We start from the raw sequence: 22855 nt of genomic DNA on the forward strand, positions 1-22855 counted from the left end.
CGATTGCTTAGATTGGGCAGCTAAGCTTTTCCGACATTCAACCTTCATGTGACCAAACTTGGGGCAATAGTTGCATTAAATGTTCTTCTTTCGGGGGCCTTCTAAAGCTAGAGCAGAGGACTTCTGCTGAGAAGACTGTTGAGACTTGCCTTTATCCTTTTGGAAGGATTTAGCGACAAAGGCTTGCTCTATTGAGGTGGAGCTGCAATTGCTACCGAACTGTTGTTTCCATCGATCTTACTGAAGCAGGGGCGTGCAAAGATCTGTTAATTTCAAATCAACACCAAAAGAAGTGATGTTGAGAGTCTCAATAAAGTGCTCATAAGACTTGGGTAAACTCCAACGAATGATAACCACAATGTCCTCTTCCTCCATCTTGCGACCAATGACAAGCAACTGATCACGATTTCTTGAATTTGATTCAAGTGAACCTAGAGAGATGTTCGCTCATCTATGATAATAGAAAACATAGTGTTTTTCAAGAAGAAAGATTTTCTTTTGTCAGAAGTCTCATGAATATTTTTGAGATGTGCCCATATCTCGGTAGCAGTTTTGTCAGAGGGAATCTAAGAGAGTTGATCATCAGCTACAGATAATTTCAGAAGCATCACCGCCTCCCCATTATTCAAATCCCATGTAGCTTTATCAATACTAGGGGCAGTCGGACACTATGTAACACCCAGAACAATCTAATCAGTATTCCAATATTCAAAAATTGCCATTATCCACTACTTCCAAGTGCCATAATTCCGACCATTGAATTTTGAATTGCTCTCAAACAGAATATTAGTCAAAGATGTCATAATACGTTTTCCAATGAAAAGCGTGAAAATTTGTAAAGGCACGTACTTTGAGGCAAAACATGGAAGACCCAAAAATATTGGAGTACCCAGAAGAGAGCTCGAAAAATCCCAAAAAGAAGATATTGTCAATTTTTTGATCTAGTGGCTCAAAAATTGAGGCACCCATTAAAACAAAGATAACCCAATTGAGATCTCGAAAAAGCCACAAAGAATTTGATAAAAAAAATTGATCCGGTACAGAAAATTAGGGTTTTAAACAAAAACAGCCCTGATGCAAAAAAAATCACAAAAAATAGCAGAAATGTGCAGAAAAAACAGACGGCAATTGTAGAAAATTGGTTGTAAGAAGCAAATCACTGAAAATAATTTTGAAAAATATTGCTCTAATAATTTCGAACTAGAAATTATAATATTTTATTTTATTTTTAAATTGGCTTTGATACCATATTATGAAATAATTGGTAAATATTTGTTTAATATTAACAGAGATCAAGAGGTCAATATATATGAAGGAATAAAATGATATTTCTTTAGGAAACGATTGTAAAGAATACAAACATTCTATTCTAGCTAAAAGATAGCTAAAGAAGCTAACAGAGAACTACAAACTAACTAATGTTAGAAACATTCTAATATTTACAAATAGGTTACAAATAGATAACCATTAACTAATAATAGAAGCTTATCTATTATTGAAATGTAACCAGGGAGTCTAAGATATCCATGTTTGATGTAGCATCCTAAAAATGGTGTCTAAAGCACTGTCTCTCAAGAAAAGCAAGTGAACTTGGCCCCTTGCTGACCTACGGCACCATGGTCGATCTCAGACTGAAACATGGCCCAAAAAACCTGATGCCCAAATAGGTATAGTTGGAAGTCATCTCGGTCTTGGTCCCTTTAAAAAAGAAGTGGAGATAAGAGGTTTTCAAGCACCTAAAAACCATAACCTTGGTCTTGCCCAAGTTAACCACTAACCATCGAAAATCAAAAAAGGAGGTCAGTCCATCCAAAAGGAGCACCATGTCATCAACAAAGAGAAGGATGGAAATCAAGACCTGATGAAGATAACACCTGTGCTTGAGAAGCAAGAAGCTCCTCAGATAGCTCTCAAGCTCATCAATGTATACACCAAACAGCATAGGAGATAGTGGGAAACCCTACTTGACCCAAACTGAACTCTGAATGAAATCGGAGAAGCCTAGAAGTGTCCTGAGATTATCAGCAACCCTCTCGTAAAGTCTCATGATGGCCACAAGCAGAACCTTGAAAACCCCAAGACCTCTAAGTCGCTAAAACAATGCCAAGCGGGAGATAGAATCAAAGGCTTTGCGAAAGTCCACAAAGCGGTAGAAGACTTTTGCCAAGTGATTATGAGCCTCCATAATAATGGCCCTAAGGGTGAGAATATGGTCTTTAAACTGAAAATTTGCTCCGAAACCAGCTTGGCCTCTTGCCCTACAACCTAATCTGTTCAACTCTCTTGTAAGAATAATGTGTCGAACTATGGCAGAGTTTGGCAAACGTATGTCCAATCAAAATGGTCATGTAGTTACCTTAAACAGAGGTCGGCCCAGCCTTGTGGATTGGGTGAATAATATGGTGAGACCAAAACGTCAAAAAGCCAATACATACCACTTTGTTGAAGGGAGCAGCAAGCGACGATCCAAGAACAAAAATCACCAACTTGAAGAGCTCTGCTTGGAAACCTTCCTCATCAGTAGCATTGCTAGAACTCATGGCTCTAATAGCGTCAAAAATGGTAGATATGGTAAAGAGGTTGCAATGGGGAGGGGGGGTGATGCAAAGGGAAGGTTGACTAGGACTTTCGTAAAGGGTGACGATGTAGGAGATGAGGGAGCTGAAATCCAAGTCAGCAAGGAAAACGGAGTGGCAAGGAAAGAACATGCACCAAAAGTGCTTCGTGGAGGCGCAAAGGGAAGAGTTGAGGGACTTCACTGCTCAAGGTAGAAGAGACGCTTCTTCTAGCGAAGGAAGCTACAGTAGGAGAGCCTAACTCGGATTAAGGAGGGATCCTAATCAGTGAAGGTGGAAAGGCGGTGGAAGGACTTGCAATCGTCATCAAACCAACAATTCTGGGGATAGGAGCTGGGTTGGGAGGGATGAGTAGTGAGGGCAGCAGAGAAATGCAGGAAAGAGAGGACAGTGGACTCCTAGATCGTTTGGAGATGAGGTCAAACACAGTAGGAGCACAGGACAAATCTGTCAAGGGAGCGGCTCGAAGACCACGCCTGAGGTTTGATCCTCAAGTGGTAGATGGAATGATAATGTTTAGATGAAGATGTATTGGTTGTAAAAAAGACTCTTTCTGTGTCAATTTGATGGTTTAGTGACTTAGTCGTTCTCTTAGGTTCCTTAGATAAGTTTTACACCAATGTTTTTGGCGAACTCAATGACCAGTTTCAATGGTCTTCGTTGACAGTAGCTATTTATAGAAATGTGTGTGTGATGCCAATCTTTCTAAGTTTTTTGGGGTTTGATTTTGAAAGAATACTGTTGTTTAATACTGATAGTGAGTGGTTTTATGGCACCAACCGTTCTAGGCTTTCTGAGTTTGTTTTCTTTGGTATTCGATAAACATTGTATTTATAGTAAGCGGTTGCATGGCGCCAATCGCTCTAGGTTTCTCAAGTTTGTTCTCTTTGGTTCTTAAAGGGCACTACTATTTATAGTATGTGCTTGCATTGCACCAATCTTTCTGAGTTTTTCGAGTTTGTTCTCTTTGGTCCTCATAGAACACTAGTATTTATAATTTTATACTATAAGTTCATATTGACGTCAGTTATTAGCTATCAACTTCAGCTGGTTTCAAGCTTGTTTGGTTCTTCGTTTGCAATGCTTGGGTGTATTATGATAAGGTTATTGAAACAATTTTAATAATTTCACTTCATTGTTTCAAAAGTGATTATAAAAGGAATTTCTAAAAACTAACCTGAAAAGGTCTTTAAATAAGACATTTGAGTGCTCATTCGGTACTTTGAAGATTTATGATATTTCTCTCCAGTAAAATCCCTCAGGGATCGGAGTTGAACTTAGATCGGTTGAGCCTTTCGAAGGTCATAAACCCTCTCAAAAAGCAATGGCTTCAATGGTGAAAGATCGCACAAATTTCATATTTTGCACTTCAATGGTTTTGGTATGAGATTTATGAAATTGTTGTGAAACATAAATTTCAGATATTGTGGCTGTAATTGAAGTTTTCCCTATTTGGTAACTTGGATGTTTATTTGCTTCAAAAGTGAGTTTGAAGACTTTGGACGCCACTTTCTTCTATTTGCATCTATTGGGTGATTATTATTGAAATAACTAGCTTTAATGAATGCCTTGCTTATTTCATTTGGGGAGAAATTAAACATGCTTGAAGCTTTGGCTTGAGATTTTTGGGGGTTTGGTGTCTACATTGTTTTAGATTAAGGTAAAAACAGGTTTCGAAGGGACTTGAAACCCCTTTACATCATAGACACAAAAGATATTCGAAGAAAGCCCAAACATCCCAAAGGGATCCAAACAAAGGTTATACAGGGACCAGATATCCCAAGTAAGATCTTAAAACCAGAAGCAAGCTGCCACAGAAAAACCTTATATGTCTAGCAGCACCAACAAAAAACTCCAGAAAAGAAACCAACACAAACTCTTAACCGACCAACCAGCAAGGGAACTAATAATTCCCTTCACTCCCTTTTTGTGAGAGCGTAAATTCATATCAAATTGAGGAAGGGCCTTTTTAGATCCTTTCCTAGTAACAGGTGTCCACCCCTCCTCCACCATCACAGCCTTAGACTGCCAAGCTTGAGAATCCAAAATAGAGGGAAACTTGTCCAGCTTTTGACAAGGACCAGCTGTCATCACTTCTCCCATCACCTCAAATCAAATCAAATGTTTACAGTTCCAGATGTGACCTTTTCTCCTTGTTTTTTCTGGGTTGGCAATGTGATCTTACACTAACCATAAGCCCTAGCTTTCCTATCGCCTAAGCTAATTCAACATTATTGTTCATTCCTTCAACACATTTGGGAGATCCTTGGTGTACTTGGTTCTGTGTTTTGGCCCGGCACTTGCTGCTTGTTTTAGCATGAGCTGTTTCAGTGGCATTAGCCTCTTTGTGGTGAGTCTTCCTTGCTGTAAGCATGGGTTATTATTGTTGCCGATCTAGAGCTCAAGATTGTTAATACTTAAAAGTCAGATTGAAGATTATTATTGCTGCTCTTCAAGAACTGAAGATTGTACATCTGACTAAGACCTTTGGTATTCTGCAGGTTCTTTTGTGGCTCTGCCTGAGAATAGATAAGTTTGTTTATGTTATGTACTAGTAGGAGTGGATCTGGGCATGGACTTCCTAGCATGCAAGATATACAGTTTCTGAGTTGCAGAAAATTATGATTTATTGATACATCTGTAATTTCTGAGTTCATTTTATAGCAGAGCATGGTGATATTTTCAAATCAGATCAGCTCTTTCTAATTCTGGGATTATTGAAATAATATTTTCTTTGAAAATCTTTAATTTGAGTTGCATGTTCAATTCTGTAATTTTGAGCTATACTTGTAAGTCTGTAAAAAAACATAAAAACCGTGAAGTGAACTGATTTGTTAAAATGATAGCGAAAAGAATGCAATGAGTAACGGTGCCAGCTGTTCCACAAAATGCATTCATAGCTGAGTGAATGAAAGTAGAAATTTAAAAAGCAAAACTGGGTAGCATCTTACGTCAAATTCTCAAAGTTTCAGAGGCAAACCCAACTATTATTAACAATTGAACATTACATATAATAATTTCACTGGAGAGAAAATATAAAATATCTACTTTCTGTTTTCTTTCAAATTTCATCAGTCTATTCTCTATGTACTTTCTTTCAGATTCATAAACACACCAAAACAAAGAGTATATGTTTCTGGAGTATTATCTCAGGAAAAAAATATATCATTCTACATCAAGGTATTCATTGCTATTATGTTTTTATCAACATGATGATATAAGAGTTCAATGAGGAGAAAACATTACAACTCCGAAAAAGAATAGCATAAGAAAGTCAAAAACTGCTTACTGATCCATCACATATAGGACATGCTGTTCTAGGGAATTCTTTAGAGGGAAACACAAACTCAGTGTCAAGAGAGGCTGGATAGCATATAACTTCTTCTTGTCCATTTGCAATAGAAACTGCAAGATCATCTTTTGCAGGCTTTTCCCAGCTACAAAAGAATCGAGCAAATAGTTCAATGTTCTATGTTGAAACCAAAATCTGTATGTGCTTGAAAATTAAACAAAATAGCATTTCAAAAAAAAAATGTTATTAAGAGCTGTTATATAGGCACGTCTTATAAAATGCATTCCATTGCTCAAAATCCTGGAGAATTCAATTCTTCTTTGCAGAAACAACTAAAAATGTTAAAGGTAAATTAGCAATTTTTGCCAGAAAACGAATCAAACACTTGCTTACTCAAAGAGTTCGCAAATTGTAGGGTAACGACTATAAGAAATTAAATGAGTGTTTCTGTAAAAATGTGAGGAAAATAACATTGTAAAAATATCTACTTTAAATGGTAAAGTCACATAAATAAAGTTCTCGAAGTCCCCCTTTATTCTGAGACCAGTCCGTATTACATCATACATCTGATAATCTATTTTATTCTTTTACATATTCTAAGAGATTATGGTAGGTACACTTGTCATTTTACTACCACAAAAGTGCATTCTATCAGAAAATCTCATCAAAGCAACTTAAACTAATGTTTGAACTATATTGCTAATGCTACAGTTATTGTTGGCATGTAGGAGAGTTAAAAGATTCAAAATGCTTTTCCCATTCATCTCGCTTCAAACCATAAATTAGGGGTGCCTTTTGAAATGTTAGGAAAATGGGACTTCACTAGCTTAAACATGAAAACTAGGAATCATTTCTCACTACACATTAATTGAAGAACAACTAAGTAGCCCCAACTTCAGTCCCTTGTGAGAGCTGAGCACTTTGGTTGACTGTTTTGTTTGCTGATTGATATGATTGGATATAATTAGAATGAGATATGATGCAAGAACTAGTTAAAGTGCTAGCAAATTGATAAGTTTCAGCATAATAGAAAGATGTGGAACAGAAAGATGCACAAACCTGAAAATGAGATATAGAGAGAAGCCTGTAACAGAAATCTCAGCCTGAAAATGACATCAAGTGCCCTCGCCTTAAATCTGAAAATGCCTTTGTTCGCTAAAACTTCGAATTCCAAATCAGGATGCCCTACAGATCACTCCCTCTAAAATTCGGCCAAAAAGTGTCCATCACATGTCCAAATCACCATAGACCAGCGCTTGCAGCCTATTCAAAATCTACGACTGTATATCTTAGTCTTGGGCTAATGTTATGGAGAGGGGTCTCAGTTGGTTGAGTCAATGGCCAGTTCCTACTCCCTTGGTCAGGGATGTTCAGGTTTGCACTTCATCTGAGTCATATCGGCAAACTTACTATTTATAGTGTCTGTCTTGTGTCTATTTATTGTTTCTATCTTTAGTAGGGCATTGTAGTTGCTATAGAGATTCTTATCTCTGATTTTTAGAGATATGATCTTTATGGCGGTTATGGTCATCTTCAGTTGAAGAAGAAATTTGTGATACTAGATGCGATAATATTAAATAAAGAGACATATGTCATGCATCATGCATAGAGGCATGCATTTGGAAATATGAAGAGACTTGTTTTGGAAAATTGAAGAGACCTTCAGTTGTGATGTGAAGAGTCTCTCAAACTCTATATATTTGTATGATTACTTTGTGGATGGGAGTATTGCATCAAGCGAAAAGCATTGTACTTGAACATTTCTTAATCAATAAAGTGATATTTTTCTTGTGTGGCTGGGTTTTTTGCTTCAAGTGGAAGGGTTTTCCCAAGAAAAATGTTTTGCATCTTTTTCTCTTATTTTTGTTCTTCTTTATTGTTGTTTATCAATTATTTCTGAGCAAAACATTAACATGGTATCAGAGCTAGGGCTCATAAGGGAGTTTCTCTTGTTTTAGTCTTTTTCTATTGCAGATTGCGTTAAATATCTTTGTTCTCTATATTTCAGGGAGCTCTGACTCCTAGATCTGCTATGTACATCATCTTTCTCATATGATATTCTGTGGCTCCAAGTTTTGGCCAAAGTGGCTATGGAGTTATTTGCTTACTGCAGTCTACTTCTTTTTTTGTTCGTGGTTCTCCTTTAGTGATTGCATCTCTTGTTTATGTTTGTGTTGTTGCAAATTTCATTAAGTTGAATTTGTTCAGATTCTATATTCAAGTATGCCCATCAATTCTTTGTTATTTCCAGGGATGTCTATGAAAAATTTGTAATTATGTCATGGAATCCTAGTCTTCCAACTCAGCATCTTTGGAAGCTAATGTGATTTTATTCTGATGTAGCATTTCTGGTGTCATGTCGTCTCATTCTGACAAGGCTCTTGTTCATGTTTTGCTGGAAACTATCTTCTCTACTGTCCACCTGGAAGGAAATGTATATCCTCTTGCTTCATCTTCTTTTATTGCCGTTTGTTCTCATGCTTACCCAACAATGTTTATTTGTTTCTATGTGTCGTTGAAGTATATGTGTTGCCGGTTTATTTCCCTCACCGCTCGTTTTCTTATTTTCTTTCATTGGTAATCAGTATGAAGGTTGTCAATGGTCTTGTAACGGGCAGATACTTTTGTTTATTCTTCTTGGAAGAGTCTTCTCTCATACAGTGTTTTGATATCCTTTGTAATATTTCTGAGCATGCCCATTGCCATGGATTTTTAGCTATGTTGTCTCCTTGTACTATGTTGTCTCCCAGGTAATTTCTCTAATCTTTTAGACAGTATGAATAACAGGAGAGAAATTGATTTGATTAGCAATCTAATCTAACAGTAAATATTGATTGACTTGAAGTAAGACCTGACTGGTATAATATAGATAACAAACTGATTCATCAACTAGAAACAGCAAACTGAACTGGAAATAATTTGTAATATTCCTCCATATTTATGTACAGAAAGTGAGAGATAGAGTTTTATTCTAGGCACCTGAACAGATTAATAGTTAATGACCCTCTTGAAGTCGAAGCTTCAACTCACCAGCCAGTAGGACCCTCCGCCAACACTTGATAATTCCTACCAGAATGAAGGAATTACATTCAAGAAATGATTAGATCCTTGCATCACCTCTATTTGGTCGTCCGCCAATCGATTGGTCCACGTAGACTCAATGTGATGGTCCGCCAGTTTTATCCAAGGCAAATCCTTTATCTCTTACCACCAGTCAAGACAAATAAATCTGAAGAATATTTGAATCTATATGCCAAAATTTAATGTCCATAGACCACTCGACTCCCTTATTGCTCCATTCAAGATTAATGGTGATTGCCTTGTCTTGTGTGCATACGTGTCAGCTGCTATCTTCAGTTCACTGTGTTAGTTTTAATAGTTTCTATGTCTTCAAACAAGCCGCATATAAACAAATACCAGCCATGTAAGACAAATCCTCTGACAGTTCCTGTCAAGATAAGATGAGCTCCCTTCTCTGTCATGTATCCATACTCTCAGAAAGACAAGTTCAATAAAATCTGGATTATTATTCTCCAATAGGTCAGACGTCCCAAATCTGACGAAAGGAGTATGACATCGAGTAATTTCCCAAAGAAAACAACAAATTTCCAATCTTCGATGATCAATGTGATTCTCCCCCCTTTCAAACTCAATCGTATGCCTTCTTAAAACAGTGGGAGTCGGGTAAATCCCGTTAACTGTGTGAACCGAATTTTGGTTAATCAAAATAGAATAACCTTAATTAACTTCCACCGCAATAACCTAAATAAGCTTATTAAAATAAGCTTAATTTATTATCTTTCAAAATTAAAACTATAAAAATTATTAATTAATTTACATTAGTTCAAAAGAAAATCGAAACTAATATAAAATTATTAATATTTATTTGCTTTCTGACTTTCAAAAAGAAAGTCCTCTTGGAGGGACATTACAATATTTCTGAGCATGCCCATTGCCATGGACTTTTAGCTATGTTATCTCCTTGTACTATGTGTATCATCTGCAGCATGATATATGTTCTTTTGGTTTTAGGAAGCAGATTGGTATTGACCGCAATAGTACTCATGATTTCAAGATTATTCTCGCGATCTGTTGTTGAGCTGTTAGAACCGTATAGCTATATTTTTTTCTTGCATCTTCATCATCCTAATGACTTGGCAATAATTTTTTGTCTACGTTGCAGGCTTTCTCAGCCTTAAGCTTTTTGTGTGTGAAATTGTGTCATCATTAAGGAGAGTGAGTAAATTATTTATCTCAAGTACTCGATGGGTTCGCAAAAAAATTAAAATTATCAAGAAAGAGTGCTATTTTGATCCCCAGGTAAACCATGTAACATGTTTCTTTTGTGAAGGGTTCTTCCAATCAAAGCATAGTTATGATGAGTTGCCATGTCTGCAGATTGTGTCAAGATAATTTATTTACTTTTCTGCTTTGAGTTCTAGCGTTGAATCTTTGTAATTATTTGCAGGATTAGTCTCATCATTATTATTTCAGTATCTCTTCCTGTCTTGAGATATCTTGACAGTTTTGAATTAGATGCATGCAATCAGTATTGAGGAGGATAATTATTGATCAGAATTCTGACTGATTAGCATAAGTTATGTTATGTGGTTGTTGGAGAAACTATGAAACATCAAACCAGATTGTGAGATCTCAAAGAAATCTGTCACAGAGGGAGGTGAAGAACATGAATAAAGCAGTACAAAAACTCAATGCTCCAGAACAAAGCAGTGCCTATCATTGGGGCATTGAGGAAAGTTTCTTACAGCAGCAGAGCTGAGTTCTCGAGCATGCATACTACAAGGAGATATGTATTCTGTACTATTGAATAGTAGGTGTTTTTAGCATTGATCTCCATTATATTGATTTTCTGAGTTGTTCAATCTCTCTCTTAGTTGCAGGGTGCAACAAGAAGCAATGAGATTAAGATGTTTCCTTGATGATACATATTCAAAGGGAGATGTTCATCTTTAGAGGGATGTTACATCATCTATCTTATTGTGGTGAACAAAGTCGTCCCTGCTGAGAGGGAGTCTCTGTTGATAGAGAATATCGGTCATTATACATCAACTATCTTATTGTGGTGATTTACTTTCTTGTTGATTATGAGTTTTTATTCATGTGAAAAAAATTGTAAGGACAATTATGATAAATCTTTCACTTATGAGGGAAATCGTAGTGAATATCATAATTGGAAAACTTGGACTCAGCAACAACTCACCAAGCCCCCTAAAAGTTTATTTGGGAAAAAATCAACCATTTCTTTAAAAAACTCGAGAACCTAAAAAAACCGCTAAAATTTAATTCAAAATACATTTTTTTACAAATTTCAATGAGAAGATGCATCTAATGAATTCATTAAAGAGAACACAAAAGAAGCAAGTAGAGTTTAGATATATATAAATGCATAGTGGATACAAAATTGCATTCTCATGTGGAGTGCTGATGGCAGGAAGCATAATAGTAAATAGCTTGTGTCAAACTAGAAGTAAATACATCATTACAATCACATCTTCCTCTTCCCAGCTCTACTAGCATACTGTAATTCTCTATTTTACATCATATATATAGACATTTTGCTTTTTGTTTTTTACAAAAAAATAATAATAATAATTTTTATTTTTTTTAAAAGAGTTTTTCTGAAAAACTAGCCAATTTTTTGCAAAAAAATCAACGATTAATCGGCAATTTTTTCTCTAGCCGAGTCGCGATTAAATTTGGGAAAAACTCGCCTATCCCAAAAACTCCGCGATTAGTAGAAACTCGCCGATTTTTCGGCGGTTATGCTAACTATGGTGAATATCATGTAGAGAGAGTCCATGATGTCATCACGTTGAGAGATTTTGTAATGGGAGTTAGATGTCATGTTAAGAGATTCCATTACAACATCATGTTGAGAGAGCCTGTGATGTAAGCTGACTGTGATCCTTGCAAGCTTTTCATGTTGACTGATTTAATGAATGTTTAGGTTATTTTATCTTTTATTGTCATGTTGAGAGAGCTCATGACAACCTCACGTTGAGAGAGTCTGTGATGTATACCGATTGTGACCCTTGCAAGTTTTTCATGTTCAGTGATTCCATGAATTATGTTATGCTGTGATAACATGTTTTTATGAGAATCTATGTGGTGAGAATTTATCGTTGACATTTCTTTTGCAGCTATGTGTGATTTCTATACTATAGATCTGTCTCTTGCTAAGAGGGGGTGTTGAACATTGTAGCTGTGATAGAGATCTTTAACTATGATTTTGAGAAATATGTTTACTTCAACCATTATGGTCATCTTCAACTGAAGAAGATATTTGTGACAATAAATGAGATAATATTAAATATAGGGACGTGTCATGCGTCATGCATAGAGGAGTGCATTTTGAAATATAAAGAGACTTGTTTAGGGAAATTGAAGAGTCCTCTGTTGTAATCTGAAGAGTCTCTCGAACTCTAAATATTTGTATGATTACTTTGTGTATGGGACTATTGCATCAAGTGAAAAGCATTGCACTTGAACATTTCTTAATTAATACAAGTGATATTTTTGTTGTGTAGTTGGGTTTTTCCCTTCAAGTGGAAGGGATTTCCTATGATAAATGTTTTGCATCTTTTTCTCTTATTCATATTATTCTTTATTTTTGTTTATCAATTATTCCTAGGCAAAACATTAACACCAAGTTCAATCGGAATTGAGAAATTATGATTAATGACAAAGCTATAATGTTATAATTATTATTAAAATTACACTTAAATAATAATTGATTATTAATTGCACATCATTTATAAATTAAGTGTGCTTTATCTGAAAAGAAGATATAAGTGTTTAATAAAGTATACTTTATGTTGTGCACCAAAAGGGGAGGGTTATAATTGAACTGCAACAAAAGTAAATGGTATCAAAAGATAAGTAATTTTTATTATGAAGTAATTAGACAATATTTAGTTGATATTAACAATGATCAAGAGATCAATATATACAAAAAAATGAACAATGTTTCCTTAGGAAACAATTGTAAAGAAAAGAAACATTCTATTCTAGATACAGGAAACTAAATATTAGAAACAAATATATACATGAGATTACAATGGATAACCATTAAATACTAAATAATAATATATACTATCTATTATCGTAATACCCTCCCTTTATGATTAATCCATCCACAACACCGAGTTTTCCTCTGAATTGGACAAACTTATATGGACCAAGAGGCTTGGTGAGAATGTGTGCAGTCTGATCCGCTGTAGGAATCCACTACGAGTCAATTGTCCCATCTTCAACCAGTTGCCATATATAGTGACAATGAACATCCACATGCTTGGTTTGTTCATGGAAGACTGGATTTCGAGCTAACTTGATAACACCTTGGTTGCCAACAAACAAAATTCTCAGGCCTGTTTGTGACATCTGCATATCCCGAAGCATCTGATGAAGCCAAACAACTTCACCACCTGCCTTGATTGTCCCTCAATATTCAACCTCTGTAGAGGAGAGAAACTGCCTACTACTTATTGGTCCATGTGATGGCACCAAAACCCAAATTGAACACATATCCAGAAGTTGACTATATATCATCAACAAAACCTACCCAGTCTGAATCTATGAACCCACTAAGTTTAGGATTAGAACTCCAAGAGTAAAGAATTTCATAATCAGTAGTACCCTTCACATAACGAAGCGTACGCTTTGCTGCCATCCAATGATCAGCCTTAGGAGTTGTCATAAAACGTGAGACATAGCTGATTAAGAAGTTGATATCAAGTCTAGTAACAAAGAGGTAGATGAGGCTCCCTACTAGTTGCCTGTATGTAGTATCGTCAACTAGAGGAGAATCAAACTTGGCTAATAACTTCAAATCTTTCTCCATGGGTGTAGATGTAGGCTTGCACTCCTGCATACGAAACTTGTCTAACCGAGCCCTGGCATATTTGGACAAAGAAATGAATATACCAATAGATTGTTGCTAAACCTCAACACCTAGGCAATAATGCATGAGTCCAATGTCAATCAAATCAAAAGACTGACATAAAATCTATTTGATTACCTAAATTAAAGATGTCAAACTTCCAGTGATGATCAAATTATTAATACATATAACAAAAAGGATGATGTCAATGTTAGTAGTCTTGATGTACAAATTTGAATTTGAAGAACTCTTGAAGCCTTGATCACTGAGGTTCTTATCAATTTTCATATACCATGCCCTAGGGGCCTACTTCAAACCATAGAGAGCTTTCACCAAACTAAGAACCTGGTGTTCTTTACCAACAACCTTGAAACTAGGAGGTTGTTTCATGTAAACCTGTTCTTCTAGGTCACCATTCAGGAAAGCACCTTGATGTCCATTTGATGGACCTTCCAACCAAACTGTGTTGCCATGGCTAGGACTAATCTGATTGTGCTCATCTTTGAAGAAGGACCAAAGGTCTCCTCATAATCAATGCCCTGACGTTGAGAAAAGCCCTTTGCAAGTAAACAAGATTTGTACTTATCCAAAGTACTATCAAACTTGTATTTGATTTTGTTAACCTATTTGTAGCCAATGGGTTTCCTCTCTAGTGGAAGATCAGAAAGGACCCAGGTGTTATTCTTCAGCAGACTGGTGTTCAGATATCATGGTTTATTATCACTCTGGAATTCCTTTAGCTTCGGAATATGTTAAAGGCTCAAACACACTGTAAATGTTGGAGATGAGAACAAAGTTAACTAACTCTGTAGGTTTGCTCTTTTTCCAAGCAGTTCTCTTATCAATGAGCTCATCATCTCGAAAAGCAGCAAGTGTCTTAGCCTGCCACTTAGACCAAAGAGGAGAATAACCAACATTAATATTAGGAGATTCTCTATGATTAGGTTCCTCATCAAAAGTATCGGGATCAAATTCAGGTGAAGCATCAACATATCTAGGTGATCTTGCGGGAGAAGCCAGAAAAAGTGCTTGTATAGAAATCGTTGGTATAACTGGAGCTGTTGGAGCCCTCACATCAGGTGGACCTAATGGAAGTCGAACTCCTGAATCATGAGCCTTCATAGGCTGGTCTTTTGGATCAGGAATAGAAGAAACAGCCATGAATGGTCCACGTTGCTCATCAAAGACTACATCATAACTGTACAAGAGACAAGATGTCTCAATGTCGATCAAGCGGTAGGCTTTTTGAAGACTCTTGTATCTAGCAAACATGAGTTTCTGACTCTTGGCATCCAACTTGGTGCGTGACACATCAAGGAGCCAAACAAAAGCTAGAGAGCCAAAAACCTTTAGGTGACTGATTCTGGGCTTGCAATTTGACCAGGCCTCCTCCAAAGTCTTACCTTTGACAACCACCGTGGGTGACCGATTCAAATGAGATCCTTCCCAGCAGACTAAATCTAAATGTTGCCTTTGCCAACAATGGTATACTCTTCCCCTCCACCAAAAATAACAAAATCTAAATAGAGTTGGTAGTCAATAAACCAATCTCTACAATGGGTGACATGACGAGAGGCACCTAAATCAATGTACCAGGCAAACAACTTCACATGATCTACAGGTCTTTTAGCCATGAAGACGTAAAAGGCAAATTCTATCTGCTCAATATGCTCTGTATTGTTCACTTTAGGCTACAAACCAGATTGCTTAGATTGGGCAACTAAGCGCTTCTGACATTCAACCTTCATGTGACCATACTTGTGGCAATAGTTGCATTGAATGTTCTTTTCCTGGGGCCTTCAAAAGTTGGAGCAGAGGACTTATGCTGAGAAGACTCCTATGAATGAGACTTACCTTTATCCTTCCGAAAGGATTTAGCAGCAAAGGCTTGCTCTGTGGAGGTGTAGCTGGAACTGCTACCAAACTATTGTTTCCACCAATCTTGCTAAAACAGAAGTATGCGGAGATTAGTGAACTTCAGGTCAACACCAATAGAAGTGATGTTGAGAGTCTTGATAAAATGCTCATAGGACTTAAACTCCTAAGGGTTATGACCACAATGTCCTCCTTCTCTATCTTGAGTCCAATGGAAAGCAACTGATCACAGATTTCTTGAATCCTATTCAAGTGTTCCTAAAGCAATTTTTGCTCATCCATGACAATAAAAAAAAAAGAGTTCTTGAGAAATAATAAGGCTCTTCTTTTATCTAAAGTCTCATGAAGTGTCTTGAGATGGTCCCATATCTTTGCAACTGTCTTGCCGGATGGAATCTGAGGAAGTTGATCATCAGCTACGGATAATTTGAGAAGCATCACTGCCTCCCAATTATGCTGATCATATGCAATTAAATCAAGAACAGCTTGAGTAGGTCGAGTTGGAGTACCCACGGGCTAGAACCACCTCATCACTACTGCAATATTTGAAGATGGTTAGCATCCCTTGTTTCCATCTACTATAATTATGATCGTTGAACTTCTTATTTCCCTTGAGCAGACTATTAGTCAAAGATGCCATAACACATTTTTTCAATGAAAAAGTGTCAAAATTTGTTAAGGCATGTACTTCGAGGCAAAAAAGCAAAAGACCCAAAAAAAATGAAGATTTACCCAAAAGAGAGCTCGAAAAACTTAGAAAGAATATGTTGTTGGATTCTAGACCTGCCAGCTTGAAAGTGAAGGCATGAAAAATCGAGGCACCGAGAAAAAACAAATACCCCAAATGAGCTCTCAATAAACCCACTAAGAATCTGTAAAATAAACTTGGATCCGGTATAGAAAATTAGGGTTTTGACCAAAAGCGGTCCTCGATGCAAAAAAACCCCCAAAATATGGTGGATTTGCAGAAAAAATGCCAATTTTGAGCACAAATCAATACCAAAGGTTTGTAAAAACCCTAGGCGCATCCAAACATTGCAAAAAATGACCATTGTTTTTTAGAAAATCATGGCAAAAACGGGCAACAAAACAAATGCGTGATTTTCAAAGAAAATTGGACGGAAGTGGCAGAAAAATTTGGGCCTGAGATGTAGAGAAATGGTGCTCAACAGATCTCCACATGAACAGCAAAGAATAACCCTTGATTTCATAGGATTCAGTCGTGTTAGTTGCAGATAGAAGGGCACAAGTTTGCAGACCCAAAAAAATCGTGAGTAACAAACAAATTGGCCCGATTTTTTGGTAGAAAACCCTAATTGAACCAAAGGTTTTGGAAGCAGATATGAAACTAATTTCAAAAATAAAAGGCAAATAATTTCGACCAAGAAATTATAATAGTTTTTGAAAAATAATGGAGTATTGGCTCTGATATCACATTACGAAGTAAATGGAAAATATTTGTTTGATATTAACAATAATCAAGAGATCAATGTATACAAAAGAATGAGCAATGTTTCCTTAGGAAACATTATATTGTAGATAAAGGAAACTAAATATTAGAAACATTCTAATATGTGCAAGAGATTACAATAGATAACCATTAAATAATAAATAATAATAATAGTAGTAACTATCTATTATCGTAATAATTTTCAAATTATGTGAAGGGTATTTGTGAACATGTCTCTTGGAGAATTATAAAAAAGTGAAGGCAAGAAAAAAGGGGTTCATTCATGACTTGTGCATTTTTTTTTGTTTGTGTAGAGAAGAAATTGAAACAAGGGTTTCAGATTTCAATCTTGAAGATTTGTGAACTCTTCCAACTGATTTTGCACTTTGAACTAGTGAAACAATTCAGCAAATTGTGCTTGTGATGGTCTTATTCAAAGGGCATAATTGTGCTATGAATTGTGGTCGTATGTGTGAAGGGTTTCAGCATTTTTCATCAGGAATTCAATGCAGAGATCCAATTGGTAGACAGAAGCAATAAAGATGCTGCCTCTAGAAGAGACGTCAGGGGTTCAAAAAAAACAGCCGCTTCAACATATGCAGCCGATGTGAGCTTTCCCGCATTGATGCCAAGCTACATCGCATGATTATTAGGGGCTGATCATTGATTCCAGATTTGAGGCCAAAGAGGGTTAGTTGCACTGAACGAAAGTCATGAAATAATTTGGATCGAATTACAGAGCTGTGAACACATTCCAGGTTGTCATTATTGTCAATTAATTTCATTTCTCAAATTCTAATAACTGCTGTTGTATGCAATCAGATTTCATGCTAAATAAATTGGAATACTTCTGTTTGGATTTGGAAAAACTAATTTATTTCATGCAGAGTTATATGGTTTGCAATTGCAAAACCATTCAAATACAATCAAACAAAAACACATTTAACTTCAGAAGTCAGAAAATTGGACTTTGACTAAATGTCGAAAGGGAAACATATAAAAAGATCTTGGAAATTCATCCCCATCATTACTAAGGTAGTTACCCACTAGACTCCCAAAACATTGTGAAATCCACAAATAGGAATGGTATATATAGGACTAGGACTATGTGATTGATATTTTCCCGTGTAGAGCTTCACATTGTGGCATTTTCAAATTCAACTAGTCATATCCTCATCAGCCCACCCTTTCAAGTATTAATCCATTTCTTTTTCATTCGCAACATTAATGCAGAGCAATTTCTTTTCTCCACACTTATGTCCTAAACTGCACTTACTGTCACAATTAAAGCATAACCTCCTCAACTTGTTAAGGAATCAGTCTGGTAGGCAGAGGATAATTGTGCAGGAGTGTTTGTATCTCTAAATGCTTACTAACCCCTATGTTTTGTTGACCAAAAACTTTTCCTCTACCTATATATCTCGATTGAGAAATGGAGTCCACTACACATATCCCCATGCATGTTATAGATTAAGGGCATAGCACAATTATCAAGGATTCCCACGGTGCTTCTACCTATGATCAAAGACTATACTGAACAAGAAAAGAGTGAGTTTTCATACTCTCTATTGCCATAGATATGATCTGATTCTGCACAGAAAACCACAGCAGAGTCCTTCATTTGTCTCCTCCCCTTTAGGTCAAGAAAAATCATAAAATATCAATTTTTATCCATAAACACAATTTTTTTGGTCAATTTTGATCTTTTTTGGTTATATAGTAATGTTTATCAAAAGTTGAGCTTTTTGGTTAGAAAACATCAAACTCCGGCATAGTTTATCATGATCTTCAGAATCTAAAGTTCCAGTGGAATGTGCATGTTCCTCTTCAACAATCATATCTCAGAAAACGTCCAGTTAATTCTAATCCTTTCATTTTGACAACAATAATGTAGTACTCAAAATCATGTATGGTGTTTACCTGTTCTAACCATGGTCTGCATTTAAACATTCGCTAGGAAGTAATTCATAGCATATAGCAAACACATGATTTGTGATCATTCTATTTTAATATAAAATGTCCCATATTGTATAGTTGCAAACATATAATGAAACACAGCTTTTGGATTAAGAACAAACAAGTTATGATGCCACTTTATATAGAACTCAACTATATCATGTAAATCACAGCATAGTAATATTAACTTAAATATTCTCTTTGCAAGAATCTATCCACAACATGGACATTTATATACATCTAGTTGTTGCATTAAAGCACATCCTATCACAGGTATTATTTCATAATTATTACATGACCTATCAATGCAAAACCATATAAATTCAACCATTATACCATTTCTAAACTCTGGGCAAATTTTTTTAGGGGAATCTTTCTATCATATGAGTTGTATGGAAAAAGCCAAGAAGAGAAAATTGACCATAGTACCTTTTTTCAGTGCATAATTCAACCATAGTCAGATTTCCAAAACAGAGAAGACCCATCTTCTCTACAATGGGGTCTATTGAAGGAGCTAAATTTCTTTAGTTTCCCATTTTTCTACTATCCTGATCACACTATGACCCATGGTTCTATGTTGTGCATGATGACCTATAGAAAAGCCCTAATGACCATAATGTCCCGACAATGATGTGGCTTTAATACAGTAATTGCAATTGAGCATATATATAATTTCATTGATAGAAAAAAATGAACAGCTTCTCTTCATAGTGGCATAAATAGTAAAGATGACAAGAAACTTACTAGTTACGCCCAGATTTCAGTCCACGAAATTTCACCTTTCCAGTACCTCTGCACCTTGTACATTGTAAAGCCTCCCATCCCTTGCAAGTATCACATCTTCTGCATTCATTATTACAATTTATGCTGATTGTTATTACCAAATTTATCCTAAAAGACAAGCATTGTCAATGTACTAAGAAAACAACTTGTTTATTACATCTCCAAAGAGGAAGAATAATTTTATATTTTTTATCAGCCCGAAACAACACAATAGAAAAAGAAGAGTTCAAAGTTTTGTAAAAATAATGTCATTTGATACACTTGTACCGTAGGTCCACTTCTGTATACTCTAAATTATTTCTAGAACAATAAAGAAGTTTTAAGCATTACAATTCAAAAATTAATTGTAAAAAATGATGTAGTCGAGGACCCATATAAATCTTCATTCAAACAGGACTTGCACTATCATAACTTTATAAGTGACTACTTAACTTATGCACAAGGGCAGAACAGTCTTTTCAGCGTAACCTTGTCATATCCCCTTTTTAATGACATGTTATTTTTCAGTGAATTTGCCTATCATGCACTCTCGTAGGCAGGTGATTTTGGTGAGAGAGTTGTTCTGATGATTATTTGGGGATTGGATGGTCTATTTTGCTCTTGGAGAGATGGGGTTTATCATATTTTTATTTTATGTGTTATGCGGGGCCAAAATATTATAATTTTGAGTTGAGTTGCACTTTTTATTTTATAAAGTTACTTTTTATATAAAAGTGCATTATAAAGGAATTTCATAAGAATATTTTATGGATACTTCTAGAACTTCTTAGTAGCTTCTTAGAAAAGTGAATAAATAGAGTGCTTGGCCCCTCATTTGGACATCCCATGATTTGAGTTTACACTACTTTTCTCTTTAAGCATTTGTGGCGCCATCTTGGTCTGCAGATTGTCATTTGATCATTAGGAACGAAATCTCCTAAAGATTTGCATAACTAGGGAGGTGAAATATCCTTTGAAGGGTTGCACTTTGGAAGTGGTATTCAGCTACTTCAAATTGGGCTTATTTGGTATTTAGACATTTCCAGCAGGGTTCGATTTTCAGCCTAGACATACATTTTTGCTCATATCTCACTATTGGCTGGGAGTTTGAATTTTATTTTTTGGGAGAATTTTCCTTGGAGCCTGGCGATTATTTCCATACCATTTTCGGCACCTTTCAGCCCAGCATTTATTTTTGCCAAGTGTCGTACCAGTTCGTACATGTATGGTTGTACCTGCAGGTCGTACGGTCAGCAAGTCTAAGGGTAGGTTGGAGTTGCATTTTCATCATTTCATCTTCAACATTCAGTCTCTAGCATTTGCTCAATCTAGGTCCTTTCATTTCAGTTTGTAGTTGCAAAAAATTCTCAGTTACATTCAGCCAGTAAGGGTTTGTTTGTAATGTGCCATGTTGTAATGCCTTGAACTGAAAATCGCATATCATATGTAGAAGCATTTGGTTATCATTGAATGAATATATTGGCACTATTTTACATCAGCTATTTGACTAGATTTGTTGCACAACAATTTCCTTTATTCAACATTTTACTTTCAGCAGTGTATTTAGTTTGCATGTCAAGTGTTTGACGAAATTTCACAGTTCAGTATTAGTGGTTATTAGTGGCCTATTGGCAAGGGCCATTACAGTGATATCAAAGCGGTGTTCTTGCCATCCTATTGGGTAAAGACTCTTTATGCATTCTTCAGTTTTTGGGTATCACAAGTATTATACACGCAGGAGAGCAACACCTAAAGGTGAGCAAGAATTCAGAGATATACTTACTATGGGTGAAAGACAGTCACAGAGTCCACCTAGAGTCCCCAGGACTGATGAGGATGAGGCTAGAAACTTCTTCCGAGCTATGCATACTGGACAACAGGAGAGTTTAGTCTATACGTGCATTGACTACTATGATGGAAAGGGTTGTTCAGCTGTGGAATCAGGAACAGGGTAGGGGGACACCACAGCAAGATAACAGGAGTGTAGCAGGTTCACAGGGTGTTCCTAGGCACAGGTCATGGACTCCAAACAGGCCTACACATCCTACATTCCTTAGAGAGGCGACCCAGGAGGCAGTAGAGGATGATATGCCAGAGGACTTTCAGGATGATCTTCGAGCTGCAGATACAGAATGGCAGGCACTACCTCCACATGTTCGTGAGTTGCTGAATTTTGATCGCTACCTGAGTTAGAGAAGAGAGCACACGAGGAGTAGCATGCAGAACTGGAGGCCTAGAGGAGGTCAGGACAGTGAGTTGCAGCGAGCTGCTAGCAAGCTCACCTTACCATCTTTCGACCGCAGTGGACAGATGACAACACAAGCCTGGATCCATAAGTTAGATACATTCCTAGCATTGAGGCCTATGTAAGAGACAGATGCTATCAAGTATGCCACTTTGCATTTAGAGGGTGTAGCACATGATTGGTGGTCACATGGTATGTTTACATTGCAACGTAATCAAGTGACATCCTATCAAGATTTTGTGGATAGATTGGTAGAGCGCTTTGATAAGAAAGACCTGGAGGTCTTCTTCCGTGATCTTGCACAACTAAGACAGAGAGACAATTTGGAGGTCTACATCAGTGAGTTTCAGAGATTATCAGTGATGGTGCAGGATGTGTCCGAGAGGAGGTTGGTTATACTATTCACAGAGGGGTTGTTTGAACCTCTAAAGGGGTGGATCAAGGCATTCGATCCCCCTTCATTGCAGGAGGCTATGAGGAAGGCACAGAGCATGGAGCTCACAACACCCTCCAGCAGGTTCACCTCCAGGGGCACTTCTTCATTCAAGGAAAATAAGAAGTTTGATAAAAACAAGGGCAAAAAAGGTAACACCAAGGGTAAGTCTAATGCACCTTTGGATATGGAGACACTAAATGACTTGCGTAGGAAGAAGCTATGGTTTTACTGCAAGGGTCCCTACAACAGAGATCATGATTGTCTTATGAGGCCTAAGGGGAAGGCCAACAGGGTTATGTGGGCTTACTACGATGGTTTAGATTCTGATAATTCTAAACATGAGGTTGATCATAGTGATGCAGA

General features: G+C 36.6%; 1 protein-coding gene across 1 annotated transcript in view; it reads right to left on the reverse strand.

Moving 5' to 3' along the window:
- EMB2737 (embryo defective 2737) overlaps positions 1 to 22855 on the reverse strand; it is a 191581-nt gene that overhangs the window by 134429 nt on the left and 34297 nt on the right. Inside the window, exons 3-4 of the mRNA XM_089788108.1 lie at positions 19794 to 19892; positions 5866 to 6013 (exon numbers count right to left, since the gene is read on the reverse strand). Coding sequence (XP_089644234.1) covers positions 5866 to 6013; positions 19794 to 19892 — 247 coding nt within the window. The remainder of the gene's footprint in view (positions 1 to 5865; positions 6014 to 19793; positions 19893 to 22855) is intronic.

Source organism: Cupressus sempervirens, chromosome 6, assembly GCF_028749045.1.
Source record: "Cupressus sempervirens isolate cs-2001-9-10 chromosome 6, ASM2874904v1, whole genome shotgun sequence".
Taxonomy (NCBI): Eukaryota; Viridiplantae; Streptophyta; class Pinopsida; order Cupressales; family Cupressaceae; genus Cupressus; species Cupressus sempervirens.